At 47.1% G+C, this 14,289-nt stretch overlaps 1 protein-coding gene across 12 annotated transcripts in view; it reads right to left on the bottom strand.

Annotated features, from left to right (window-relative positions):
- The window catches only part of SFXN5 (sideroflexin 5), a 114,980-nt gene that overhangs the window by 99,222 nt on the left and 1,469 nt on the right, over positions 1–14,289 (bottom strand). For 7 of the 12 annotated variants that reach the window (XM_028116176.2, XM_028116164.2, XM_028116166.2 and 4 more), the window contains exons 2-3: positions 4,292–4,360; positions 4,081–4,180 (exon numbers count right to left, since the gene is read on the bottom strand). The exons of 2 other annotated variants lie outside the window; for them this stretch is intronic. In XM_028116176.2, coding sequence (XP_027971977.1) covers positions 4,081–4,180; positions 4,292–4,360 — 169 coding nt within the window. The remainder of the gene's footprint in view (positions 1–4,080; positions 4,181–4,291; positions 4,361–14,289) is intronic. 3 more of the 12 variants (XM_028116165.2, XM_028116175.2, XM_088026463.1) reach the window with 1 other exon arrangement.

Here is a 14,289-nt window from a genome sequence, read left to right as displayed (position 1 = left end):
GATCCTGCCAGAGGCAGTTAGTTCATTGAGGGTTACACCATGGTTATTTTCTTCTACATTTATCAGCTGACATTCTTCGGTGAAGATGAGCTTCCCTCTCCCACACTTTTAGTATTACTATGGATTCATGGATTTCTCTTCCTCCTTCATGTTACCGCTATTATTGACTCGCAGATGTATTATTATTACTATTATGATTATTTAGTGTGTTACAACCATTGCCTGTACTCTTCTTAATGTTCAAACTCTCCCAAATATGACTGCTGGGTTTCCCTTCAAGCCAGTTACTGTGTCTCCATCACTCTTTGAACACCCTCCTACTTTCTGTAGCAGCTCGCCTTGTCCCAGATGTGGATTTGGCCACCTCTCCAAGAAGTTCCAGTTTCTTTTAGCAGGTTGTGGTATATAGAAACCAAGATCTGAGTGCTAAGTGTGTTCACTGTCACCAGGTTCATTGCTTCTAGGTCCTTTCAATGAACAGAGTCAGGAAACTGGGAAATATAAACATAAATGCGCGCGCGCGTGCGTGCGTGCGTGCGTGTGTGTGTGTGTGACGAGCTCATATCCATACCTCCAATTCAATACAATATCACGTAGTTCTTTGTCCTTTCCCCTACTCCAGATCTGTATCCACCTACCTCCATGGTGAGAACCCTGGTTCCCAACTTCAATATAATTCCTTATCTATTCTATCCTATAATACACCCCAAACAGTTTCAGATTATGACACCAATACTCATATGGAGTCTCTGTTATTAACACTAATATTTCAGCTAGTTTTCTCTGCCCTTCAGGCTGATAACCTGTCAACCATTCATTTCCTTAAATAATTATTGAATTTAGAAGAGCAAATTCCTTTCATCTTCAGTCCATAATTAAAAGTAACTTCGATGTCAGCTGGTACAACTTTGCCCTTAGAGATCTAGATCTAATTCCATGACCTAGGTGCAAAGCCAAAGCTGGGACTTCTGCCAACTCCTGGTGGTTTGCTTCCTCAGGTCTGATCCTGCACACACTGCACCGTGACAGGAGACTTACAGCCTCTCAAGATCCGCCCCCCAAATAGTCTACTCTTGCAGAGATTTCAAGAACCAGGCGGACTTTACTGGCAACTTGCCAGGAATGATGGCGAAGGGGACAACAGTACAACACGTCAACTTTCACAACTCAGTAGGCATGACCAGTCTCAAGAAAGCCCCAGCCACTGGCCTCTCAGCTCTTCCCAGATGCTTGCTCTCCTTCCCACTGTTACTCCCTCTTCCTTTTCTCTCCTCTCGGCAGGATCAAAAAGCACCATTCTTCCCCCTCTCTCAAGCAGACCAACCTCCTCCCCTGAAGCCTTGCTCAAGACATTCTTATGACAAAGACAGCCTTCCTCCTAAGAGAAATTACAGTGAATGAAATTTCCTCCACCTCTTTACACATACAAGGGTTGGAATCTTTTTAAAGCTTGGTCAGTTATAAATGACAAACAAATTGCTGCAAAACTCTCTCAAGATGAGCCTATCCATCGACTCAGTGAATGCCTCTCAGAACCAGGTCCCCACCAGATGGCTCAAGCTGCCCAGCATCTTTCGACCTCAAGAACCTCCGGCTTCCAGACCCACCTCCTCATGTCTCCACAAACCTATCCCCCACACAGGCAAAATGGGCTGTCCAGATCTCTTCCAGTGGGATGTCCACCACCCCACACTCCCTCCCAGAATACCAGCCAAGGACCCTGAGAGAGACACAGTGCTCTATAGACATGAGTCTGCAGTCTCAGTCTGTGGACTGAGCCCAGCAGAAGGGGAACCCGGCCCTCCTGGCAGTGCCACAGTTCACTGGGGAGAGCCTCAGGTAACAGACTCTCTTCTCCACTTCTAATTTCTCCTTGCTTCCCCGCCGATGGCCTTGCTAAGTAACCTGCCTGGACTAGAACCAGTGAGTCATGGCCCTTCCTGAGTTTTTAGGGCTCAGATGATGATCTTCTATGGGCAAAAACTTTCCAAAAGGCCAGCATGTAGCGCTGGAAACAATCCCCAACCAGGGTGCGGGGCGGGGGCGGGGGGGGAAGGTATGGGTCTTTCCAGGAAGCCTATCCAAATCACTGATGAGGGGAGGGGACATGAGAAATTTGAAAAATATTCCAAAATTGCTGTTGTATTGGTGATTTTTCTAGCCAGTGTATCGTTCAGGTGCTTTGACGTGTCAATTGCCGGTAGGAGACACAGGTCAAAATGGTTTAGTGATGTACAAGAATATTGGGGCCATTCAAAATGCAAGAGAGATGTGGTACAAGGAGAATAGGAAATGAAAGGGTCTGGGAATGAGAAGAGGGTGGACGAGGGAGGCCCCCTGGGACCACTGGCGCACTGCCCTGTAGCTGCCCATCCATCCTCAAAGCCCCTGCCTGCTCGTGGTAATCTGGGGAGCACTGAAGTACCTCCCGACCCTCTGTCCCCCTCCATCATTTCCCAACATGCCTCAAAACCACCATCTGCACCTATCCTCTGAGTTAAGCACTGGCTTCTGTGGTCTTCTCCATCAAGCAGGTGGCATTTCTGTTGGGATTGATGTTACAATTTTATCTAGTTTTGCACCATTCTGGAGCTTTCTTTAAAAAGATACATAACCTAGGCTAGGTAAGTAGTTTCTCTAGCGTGGTGCTTTTCCAAATTTTTATGCAGTCACATTGATTACTCCTCAGGAGAATCCAGAGCCCAGAGCACAGCAGCCTTGCCCTTAAGAGGTGGTAGACCCAGAGGGACAGGTGAAGTCGGCCAGTACAACACCTGTGCCCTTTGTCCTCGCTGAGATGCGGTAGGAAGCCACATATCAGGGTAATTCCGACATTTCCCATCACTGGGCTGCTCTCCCATGCCCAGTGGGGATTGTTCTCGGCCCAGGCGCCCAGAAGGCCTTGTGCTTCTTTCCATCATGGCTCAATGACTTTCCTTGGGATAGGTGGGGGCCCAGCACAGGAGCTCAGGCCCTCTGCCCGCTGAGTAATCTTGGGATTGTTACCTGAACAGGATGCAAACTGGCTAAGAACAAGGGTTCTGGAAACAAGCTTACCTGCGTCACACAGACTCCACCCCTGGCCAGCACCATGTGCATGAGACTTACGTTCTGTCTGTTTCCTCGTCTGTAAGACGGAGCTTAGAATAATCTCTACCTCGTAGGGTTGCTTTGAGTTAATCTGATGAGCTAATGCATGTAAAATGCTTACGACACTGCCTTGCTCACAGAAGGTGCTTAATAAAGATCTGCGATTTTATACGTGCATGCATTGCTCTACACATACAAAGGCTATCAAGACATACTTCTTAGGATGGCTGAAATAAGTTTGGCAATAAAGTTAAATGTGACGATACCACATGTTGGTGAGGATGTGGAGCAACTAGAACACTGCAGATGGGAATGTTAAATGGAGAGCCACTCTGAACAATGGTTTGGCAGCTTCCAATGAAGTTAAACACACTTTACCACAGTTACCATATGAGCTAGTGATCCATTCCTAGTTATTTACTCAAGAGAAATGAAAACATACGTCCACACAAAGAATGCTCATAGCGTTTTATTTATCATAACCCCAAACTGGAAACAGTCCAGGTGTTCATCGACAAGTAGAGGGAAAAACAAATTCTGGAACATCCTTTCAACGGAATACGACTCAGCAGAGAGAAGTCACCAACTCCCGATACATGCAGCAACATGGATGAATCTCAAAAGCATAATGCTAAGGAAAAGAAGCCAGATGCACAAGACCACGTACTGTAGGATTCCATTTCTATGACATTTCAACCAGGAGAACAGGAGGGGCAGAGAACGGATGAGTGGTGGCCAGCGGCTGGCAGGAGCAGGGAAGGAACTGTCTAACTGAGCCTGAGCGAACACTGTAGGGTGATGGATGGAAGTGTCCTACAGCCTCGTGGTGCTGGTGGCTACATGACCGCATATGTTTGTCAGAACTCGGAACAGCACACGTACCAAAGGTAAACTCTACCTTAGGAAATCTAATATTACCTACGAGAGGAGGGAATTGGGTAGGGGGAGTATATAAAGGATACTTTTTTATTCCACTTAAACACACCGTACCACTTGAACTTTTGTCGTGAGTGTGTCATTCAGGTCCTGGGTAATAACTTCATTAGAGTATGAAGTCATAATGATGCTATATATCCACTTTGAAGGGATGCTGTAAGATGCAAATGGAATGAGATAATGTGTATACAGCATGTGCACAGACGACCCATGAATCTTCTAAAGTGACAAGGGGCCTCCACTGAGAGTGACACCCACAACTTACCTCAGTGACAAAGAGTGTACGAGGATCGATAATATCCAAGAAGTGCCTGAATCGACCGTAGAAGGATGTCTGGAGAAGGGGGTGGGAGAGGAGAGCAGATCAGCTGCTGTAGACCATCCTCCAGCCCCCGTGGACCACACCCCACAGCTTACCCTTTTCACTGGGGTCCCACCACCCCCAGGACTCCCCACGTGATGAATGCCAGTGAGGCCTCGCTTCTCAGTCACCTGAGGGCAGCTTTCCAAGGTCTGAAGTCTTCTTAAAGTCAACTCATAAAGACCATTAAGATACTCGGTGACTGTCCCGGGTCCTCTTCAGGCTGCCTCCCATTTTCCTCCTTCTTCCCCCAATTCCCCGAGACCCCCTCCAGCCTTCCACAGTGCCCCAGCACCAGTGAGCACACAGGCTGAAGGAGAGGCCTGGGCCCAGCCCTCTCCCAGCCTTCCTTGTGCACCACAGCCTCCCTTGCCTTGCTTTGGACCTCTCAAGTATAGGGAGGGCCCGCCTCCAAGGTCCAGCTCAAGCATGACGGCACCCAGCTCACAGCCCTCAAGCCCTCCTTTACCCATAGCCCTGGAGCGGCTGTGAGGCTCAGTACAGGGGCCTGCTTGCCCTGGCCTTGCCAGGGTCCCCAGAAAAGGAGGGCTTTGTGCAAAGCAGGCCACAGGCATTAGCCCACAATGAAGGGAAATGGAGCAATGAGCAACACTGCTACTGGGCCCTCTGCCCTAGGGAAAAAGCCAAGCTCAAGGAGGTAAGAAGGTGCCAAGCTAGAGGACAAAGGGGAAGCTGCACACACTGGGGGTTCATGCCTCGCTACACTCCGGGCTTTGCCCCAAGTCCTCCCTAGAGCCCCACAGCTCTCCCCGCACCATCCTCTGCACAGGGAAGGAAGCAGAAGCCTCCACACTGCCCCCACCCCCCCGGCCCCTTGCTCATTAGGACGCCAGACCCTACAGCCACGGTCTGCTGCTTTCTCTTCCCAATAACGACCCTGCAATAGTTCCCTGAAAGCCCCCTGTGCATACCAGGCCCCATGCTGCTCTGCTCACCAGGACACCCCCTGCATGGAGCACCCACCCTCTCCACCCCTCCCTCCACCCCTTGAGGTACTGCCATTCACAGACCAGATCAAGCTTCGGCACTATTCCTTAACTAAAACTGTTGCTTCTCTAAGTGCTTGTAACTCAAAGGGCCTAAACCATTTCCCCACTTATACATAATGCTCACACTGCTGTCCTGGCAAAATTTCCCCTCTAAGTATTTAGTCTAAGGAAGCAACCAGAGACGTTCAGAGGTGTGGTCAGATGTACATGCTGATGATGCTCACCGCTGCATTATTTACGAAGGTGGATGGTTCGGTAAATAATGGTCCACTCATATGACTGAACACTATGCATCCATCTAAAATCATGTTTTCAGACATTTATGACATGAAAAAATGCTTATGATTTTGTGAAATGCATACTTACAGGGTAATGCCAACTTAAAAAAAACGAGATAGATGGACAGTAAGTGGATAGCAAAGACACACAATGACATCCAGACCCTGGTCTACTAGAACGAACTGGGGGTCCTTAGAGAAGTGGCTGATTCCAGGGCTGGGGAAGGGAAAGGACAAGACGAAACTGGTCCACCTTGTTAGGACAGAAAGTAATGAAGCTGCCAGCCCACAGAATGATGGGGACATGTTAAAGGGACTGATGAGGGGCAGATGGACATGGTGTGCCTCTGGATGGGACACCCTGAGAAATTCATGGCATCACTCAAATAGTATTCTGGAGGGACTGACGCTAATCATGAGTAGACATCGGCACACCCAAACTAAGGTGCGTTCCATAAAATGACCAGCCTTGTTCATCGAAGATGTCAACGTCATCAAGACAAAAACTGAGGAATGGGGCCGCATGAAAGGAAGCTAAAGAAACAAGACAACTACACATATCTGTGATTCTGGACTGTCTCATGGAAGGATGCTCTCAAGGACATTACTGAGAGAACTGACAAAACTGGAATAGGGATCATGGATTAATAAAAGTCTTCGATCCGTTAGATTTCTGAGGGTCATAACTATACTTGAGGTTATTCCTAGACACTGAATGTGGGTGCCCCTCCCCAAATTCACATGTTAACCTGACACCCCATGTAGTGGTATTTCGAGGTGGGGCCTTCTGGAAAGCAGTTAGATGAAGGCAGAATGACATCAGTGCCCTTGTAAGAGTCCCCGGAGGGCCCCTGGTCCTTCCACCATGTAAGAACCCAGAAGACGGATGTCCATGAACCAGGAATCAAGCTGTCACCAGACAGTGAATCTGCCAGGGCCTTGAGCTTAGACTGCCCAGGCTCCTGAACTGTGAGAAATTCATTTTTGTTGTTTATAAGCCACCTAAGTCTATGGGATTTTTGTTATAGCGGCCCAAATGGACGAAGACAGAAATGTCAGAATGCCCTCGTTCTTATGATACACGAAAGTAGTCAAGGGATAAATGAATATAACCTACTCTCAAATGGCTGAGAAAAAATAACATGTGTAAATACAGAGGGCAACGATGCAATCTGGAAATGTGGGTACTTCTGGTTTCTTTACAGACTGAAGACGTCCTTGGTGATATCATGTATATTTGCTACGTTCCTGGACGTGTGTGTGTGTGTGTGTGTGTGTGTGTGTGTGTGTGTGTGTGTGTGTGTGTGTGTGTGTGTGTGTGTGTGTGTTTCTGGGCTTTCTGATCCCCTGTAGACAAAAAGAATAATAAAGGAAGTGCGACAAAAATGTTAAAAACCAGTGGATCTAGACAAAGGGTATATGAAAGTTCTCTTTATTCTTTTTTTAAAAAAGATTTTATTTATTCATTTAAGAGAGAGACAGAGCACAAGCAGGAGCAGAGGGAGAAGGAAAAGCAGATTCCTTTCTGAGCAGGGAGCCCGACATGGGGCTTGATCCCAGGACCCCAAGATCACGACCTGAGCCAAAGGCAGACACTTAACCATCTGAGTCACCCAGGTACCTCAAGGTCTCTTTATTCTTATTGCAACTTTTCTGTAAGATTGAAACTGCTTCAAAATAGAAAGTACAAAATTATTTCTTTTAAGTTAGATGAAAATATATTAAAATGTTAACAGAGATTGACTCTGGGTAATAAGAATATGGGTGATTTTTATTTCTTTTTAAAATGAAAAAAAAAAAAGAACAAGCGTTCTGTGTAATACACAGAAGTAATATTCTATTTTAAAAATAACTTAATTTAAAATACTATCTAATATAGTACTTGATTACAAGCTCCTGAAGGAGGTAGGCTGTTGGGTGTTCCTTCCATAGCCTCACCCTCCCTGGCTCCTAGTTTCCTGTCTCACACCTAGAAGGGTCCCCAGCAACATCCCTGCCACAAGAATGAATGAGTGGGCAGGTGAGCAGCCTATGGCCTGGAGGGGATGGAGCCCAGGCAGGGCTTCCAAGGGAGACTAGGACTTGAAAGGGACAATAGCGTGGCAGTTAGTGGCCCAAGGAGGGAAGAGGAGCGGCAGGGGCAGAGATGGGGGCCTGGAAAGAGAAAAGTCCCCTTTGTCATTTGACACCACGGCCACTGAGAGAGTGGGCCTTGGTGAAACACGTTGTTCCATAGTTACTTACCCTCACCCACTTCTGAGCTGGGCTCAGGGAACACCACAGTGAACAAGCGTTAGAGAAGCCGAGTCCATCAAGAAAGACAAGTAAACAAGTAACTACAAAATACGGTGATCAGAGCTTAAATGAAGCATCATGAAGCACAGTGAGGACACAGATGATTTCTTCCTAGTGAGTCAAGGAGGCTTCCCAGAGGCACTGGGATGGGTGGATGGATGAGTTTACCAAGCAGAGAGGGGTATCCACAAGGACTCTGATGCATGAAGGCTGGACTCAGAAACTGCACCACTGTCAGCCAAAGGAGGGACTGAAGTATGACAAAAGACATTTTAGAAAAAAAGGCCAAGAACAGATAGGGTCTGCCTGGAATACTCTGATAATTTTTTAAAAACGACTTATTAGTGCCCTGGGGAACTAGTTGTATTACTATATTCAGGCAATCTATATGCATTAAATACCTACTATGTCCAAATAACTGAAATGAGAAGGGCAAGGCAAACACGATAAAGATCCATCCCCAGCCCTACACAATCTTATCACCTAGTAGAAAATTTCAAAAATTAAAAGAAGAGCAACTGCACCAGACTTCTGCGGTTTTATTCATTCATTCACGAAATAGCTACTGAGGACCTACTGTGTGCCGACCACTGCGCTGGGTCCTGGGGTACAGCAAGGGGCTGCCTGACAGGGGGAATGAGGAAGAACAGAATGTGGATAATGCCTTGATTTCTAGTTAGATCCTAAGGCCTATTTATCGGGACAGGGCCAGGGGAAACAAGAAGTATACGACTTAGTGGCAGGGAAGACAAAAGTTCTGGATTGGTCATGTGAGTTTGAAATACTTAAAGGGCCTTGCAGATGTAACATTTCAATAAGCACTGCAAACAGAGACCTGAGATTCAAGAAAGGGGTTCTGAGTTGTAAATGCTAAGCATAGATGATAGTGTACTAATCCAATCAGCCTAAGACCCCCCCCCCCCCGGGGGACAAAGTCACGTCTACTGACTCACTACAGTGAGGGAGGCCACACAACAGAGGAACTGTGGGGCACATCACCAAACAAAGGGAAAATTCAAGTTAGTATAGAATTCTGGGCAAACTTCGGCTCAGGTCATGATCCCGGGGTCCTGGGATCGAGCCCCGCATCGGGCTCCCTGCTCAGTGGGGAGCCTGCTTCTCCCTCTCCCACTCCCCCTGCTTGTGTTCCCTCTCTCGCTGTGTCTCTCTCTGTCAAATAAATAAATAAAATCTTTTAAAAAAAATATTCTGGGCAAAGTTGGAGGAAAATTTAAATGACGTGATGCTTTAATAGGCTCAAAGCAAAGCTATGAGGCAAAGGAGTCCATCTAGGTCTGGACTGAGAAATAGCCACAGGGTCTTGTTTCCTTAGAAACTATAAGATTAAGATCAATGTGGAAGGTTGTGTCCAGAAACTGCTTATTTGAAGCACTGCACTTGGGTTAATCTCTGAGTCAAAGTGACTTTAGGCCCACCTCTCAAGAGGGGGATGTTTCATTCCTACTGATATTATTTTAAACAGCAAAGTTTCTGGCAGCCTATGGTCTTGGAGAATGTGACTTCTCAGTGTGTACGGAGGAGTGGTCACTCAAAGAAGTCACTGGGACACTTCGCAGCTGCAGGGGGTCCTTGGGAGAACCACTGATTCTTTGTAGGGAGGGGGTTTCTCTGTCATTCCAGACTGAAAAATGGCAAAGAAGGGTTTCACTTTTTCAGTTTGGGTTAATTTTTGTTTTCTCAAAAGTTTTAAGTGTATGGCCTTCCCCCCCCCTCCAAAATTCAGCCCCCATCTTTACCCATCAAAGAGTGAGTCAGCCAAGTGATTCCTACCCTTTCCCTTCACAAGAAAGGTGAGTCAGCTCATTCTCAGCAGGACCTGCAGCACAATAGTCCCACCTCAACAGCCCCTGGGGAGAGCAGGTCTTGGGAGCAGCCGCCAAGGGCCAAGGCCTGAAAGAAACTGGCAGCCCTCCAATAAATATATACCTGTACCAGACCTCTAAGTCACGGCTCTTCCAGATCAAGAATAAAATATGCCCTGAACCTATAGCCTGAAGGCAGAAAGGCTGGGCCAGCTCCGTAGTCCTTAGCCAGTCTGTACAAGGAAACACCTGGGCATCCCCAAATGAGGTCTTCCACCCAGGGATTCAAATTCTGTTGGCTGGGGTGGGCTCCAGGCAGCACTGTCCATGTAAAACCCTGCCTGAGTGATAGTAATGTGCAGCAGGGGTTGAAAGCCACTGGACTAGAAGGTGTTGACCTTGTCCACAGCACAAACTAGCTCCAGGACCAGCCTGGGAAACAGTCACTCTCCAGCCTATGGGATGTGAATGATTAAAACACGTAACACATAATGCAGGGCATTTTCATTCTGGAACTTGAGTTCAGGCAAACTATATAAGAAACCTCCCTACCACAGCCTCCCAACTCTGAGCCCACACACAGCTTCATCCTGGGAGTGAAGAGTGCACTTTCCTGTTCCAGCCAGCTCCCCCTCCCCCAAGGGAGCCCCGTGCAACCCACCTGTTCTGCTGTCTCAGTTGGTTTCAGAACTTGCCATGCATACACAAAGCACACCCACACCCCCAGTTAGCCTCGCAGCTAAGTAAGTGACTCTCCCGAAGGAACAAGGAAGTTTAAAAACAAAACAAAACAACTTATTTCTCGGTAGACTGAAACACAAATGGGAAGAAACACATGTGTTTGCTCCCTGTCCTGGGATCCAACTTGCCAAAAATGGTGTCTGGGCCCAAAGCTAGTTCAGGAGAGCAAATGAGCAAAAAGGAGGAAAAGGAGTACAGTCGGGTCACAGAGCTTCCCCAGGAGCTCCCTCAAATAAATAAATAAATCTTTAAAAAAAAGTATGGACTTAAAGTCTATAGGAACCACAGGGGACAGAAGAACATGTTAAATAATACCACAAAATTGCCATTGGCCATATTCGGAATGAGGGAAACAAACAACACAGCTTCTTCAACAAATAGAGAAAAAAAAAGAGAGTAGGAGGACCAATAGATTAGAAGAGACTTATCAGTCAAATATAACATGTGGGACCTCCGGGTTCCTGATTCAAACAAACCAATTATTTAAAAAATGATGTGATGGGGCGCCTGGGTGGCTCAGATGGTCAAGTGTCTGCCTTTGGCTCAGGTCATGATCTCCAGGTCCTGGGATCGAACCCCATGTCCAGCTCCCAGCTCAGCAGGGAGTCTGATTCTCCCTCTCTCTCTGCCTTTCCCCCTGCTTGTGCTTTCTCTGTCTCTGTCTCTGTCTCTCAAATGAATAAATAAAATCTTAAAAAAAAAAATATGACAATCATGGAAATGTGAATAGTGCAATGGACTGGATGTTTGTGTCCCCCCCAAAGTCATATGTTGACTCTTAACTTCCAGTGTGAGGTTAAGTGATGGTATTCGGTGGTGGGGCCTTTGGAAGGTACCCTCATGAATGGGATTAGTGCCCTTATAAAAGAGAGCCCAGAAAGATCTTTCCACTCTTCTGCCATGTGATGCTATAGCTAGAAGGCGTAGTCTATGAACCAGAAAGCTGGCTTTCATCACAGTTTGCCAGCACCTTGATCTTAAACTTCCAGCTTCCAGAACCATGAAAAGTAAATTTCTGTTATTCGTATGCTACCCCATCTATGGTGTTCTGTTATAGCAGCCCAAACAGACTAAGACAAATTGTGACTGGTTTGATGATATTAAGAAATAATTATTTTAGGTGTGTTAATGGTATCGTGGTTATATTAAAACAAATCAAAAAACCCTCTGATACCATGTGAGAAAGAAGGCACTTCACCTCTGTGATATTCTTCCCCCAAAATGCATAACCCCAATCTAACCATGAGAGACACTAGACAAACCCAAATTGAGAGATATCCTACAAAATACCCGACCAGTACCCCTCAAAACTGTCAAGGTCATCAAAAACAAGGGAAGTCTGAGAAGCTGTCACAGACCGGAGGAGGCTAAGGAGACATGACAACTAAATATAACGTGGGATCATGGATGGGATCCTGGAACAGAAAAAGAACATTCGTATAAAAAATAGTGAAATCCAATAAAGTCTGGATGTATAGTTAATAGTAATGTTCCAACGTTGGTTTCTTAGTTTTGACAACTGTACCAGGGTCATATGAAATGATACTATTCGGGGAAACAGGGTGAGGGTTACATAGGAATTCTGTTATCTTTTTGTCTTCTGTAAGTCAAGTAAAAAAATTTATTTTAAAAAAGTCCTTATTTTCTAGAGATACCTACTAGCAGGTACAACAAAATGATGGGCTGTCTGGGCATTGTTTTAAAATAATTATTTGGTTGGAGGCACCTGGGTGGCTCAGGTTATGATGTCAGGTTTGGGCTCAGGTTATGATCTCAGGTTCCTGGGTTGGACACCTGCATGGGGCAACCTGCTCAGGGCTCCCTGCTCCGCGGGAAATCTGCTTCTCCCTCTCCCTCTGCCCCACCCCGCTTATGCTCTCTCTCTCTCTCAAATAAATAAAATCTTAAAAAGATAAATAAAATAATTCATTGGTTGGGATTGGGGGCATACAGATGAAATGAAGCTGGTCTCACAGTGGCAAATGTTGATGCTCGGCTGGATCTTTCTTTGACAACTGTCTCCACTTCTGAATGTCTGAAAACCTTAATAAAACAAACAAGAACCCTGGAGCCATACTGACTAGGAAGTGAGTTAATCTGTCTGTGTGCTACAGGTTCCTCATCTATCATATATGGTGTAATTGTATCTGCCTCACAGAGTTGTTGTGAAAATTCAGTAAGTCAATATGCCAAAGGCTGGAACAATGCTTGGCTATTATCATCATCGTATGGAAAGAAAGATGGTCACAGACCAAAGCCCAGCAAGGCAAGTCATCTTTCTCCACCCTCTGACACTGCTCATTGTCCTTTCTCCCCCAGCCTTCCTGCACAGAGATCCATGAAGGATGGAAGGAAGAAGGGCTCTAGGGCAACACTAGGGAGTAAGGAAAGACCTCTGCTCCCAGTCTTGCAGAAAGTGATGAGATGTTGGGGCCTGAGGGTGGTGTCCCTGGCGTGGGCTCTGGGAATTGGACCCTGGATTATGAGACACTCAGGGTTCAAGTGGCTGAAGGCAGCTAGCGTGGTGGAAAGGAGGGTTGGGGGAGGGGGTCTGATTTCAGGAAGTAGAGGTCAGCAGGGCTGGGCTCTGTGGGCCTTTGAGGCCCCTCCAAAAGTGAGGTCCTTATCTCAGAAGCAGGGTAAGCCACTGGAGAGTGTTCAAGTGTGTGGTGGGGGTGGGGAGAGGAAGGAGTCACCTGATCAGACCTGCATTGTTGAGAAAACCAAGTGGAAGAAGGAAGCATTGGAAGGGGGCCAGAGTGGAAGCAGGGAGACCTGTTAGGCTTCCACAGTGGCTCGGGACATAGATCACGGGGGCTTGGTCTAGGATTCCAGCAGGGGAGATCAGTGGATTTGAGAGCTGCTGTGAGAGATGAGCACACTGGGCCTCTGGTTGTATTTGGAGGGTGAGGGAGAGAAAGAGAAGTCTGCAGGGGACTTGCAGGTTTCTTGGGAGTCAACTGGGTGGAAGTTGGGCTGCCGGCACAGCAGGGAGTGGTGTGGGAGGAGCAGGAGGTGGGGGCAGGGAGCGGAGAGAAGTTCCTTAACAGGGACAATCACCTCCACTGTGCTTTATGCAAGTCACTATGCCGGAGAAGGGAAGCTTCCAAAGCAAACAAACACTTTCACCGCCCTCAAGAGCGGTGCCAGAAAGAATACCAGCAAGGGCTGAGTGGAGGAATCTCAAATGTGCGTTTATGGCTCCGGCAGTGATCACAGCAAAGGCCTCAGGCATTAAAGCCACTGAGAAGTCCTCAGTAAATGTGTGTGTGACTGAATGTCCCAGCACAGGTACCAGAAAAAAGGACAACCCACAAACCTTTATTCAGCACATTACCATGTGTCTAGCCCCACCTCGGGGTAAGATGGAGACGAGGAAGGGCAAGATCAGCCCCTTCTCTCAAAAGATGCACACAAGGGTTGAGGAGAACAAGTAACCACACAGAAGTGTTAGAGGAAAATAGGACAGACGGTCACTAAAGGCTGACCTAAAAGGATCCCTCTTGGGGTGGCCAAAGAGGGGCTTAGGAGAGAATCGGTGACCTGGTCTAACCAGGGTAATATCACACGGAAGAAGGGAATTCAGGGGGGTGGTGCCTGATCCTTGAAGAGTGAGTTGAATGTGTGTGGAGGGCTGGGAAAGGGGGACAGCCAATAAAGGGTCACTCGAGTCCAGGGAGAGGCACCCCTAACAGTCTCACCCTAGGTGGCACCCTCCACTGGCAGGAAGATGCCAGTCTTGCCTCGGACATCTA

Source organism: Eumetopias jubatus, unplaced genomic scaffold, assembly GCF_037043125.1.
Source record: "Eumetopias jubatus isolate StellerSeaLion01/CBP00866 unplaced genomic scaffold, mEumJub1_p1.0 scaffold_9, whole genome shotgun sequence".
NCBI classification, from domain to species: domain Eukaryota; kingdom Metazoa; phylum Chordata; class Mammalia; order Carnivora; family Otariidae; genus Eumetopias; species Eumetopias jubatus.
Note: the sequence above shows the minus strand (reverse complement) of the source record. Positions and strands in the feature narration are given on the sequence as shown.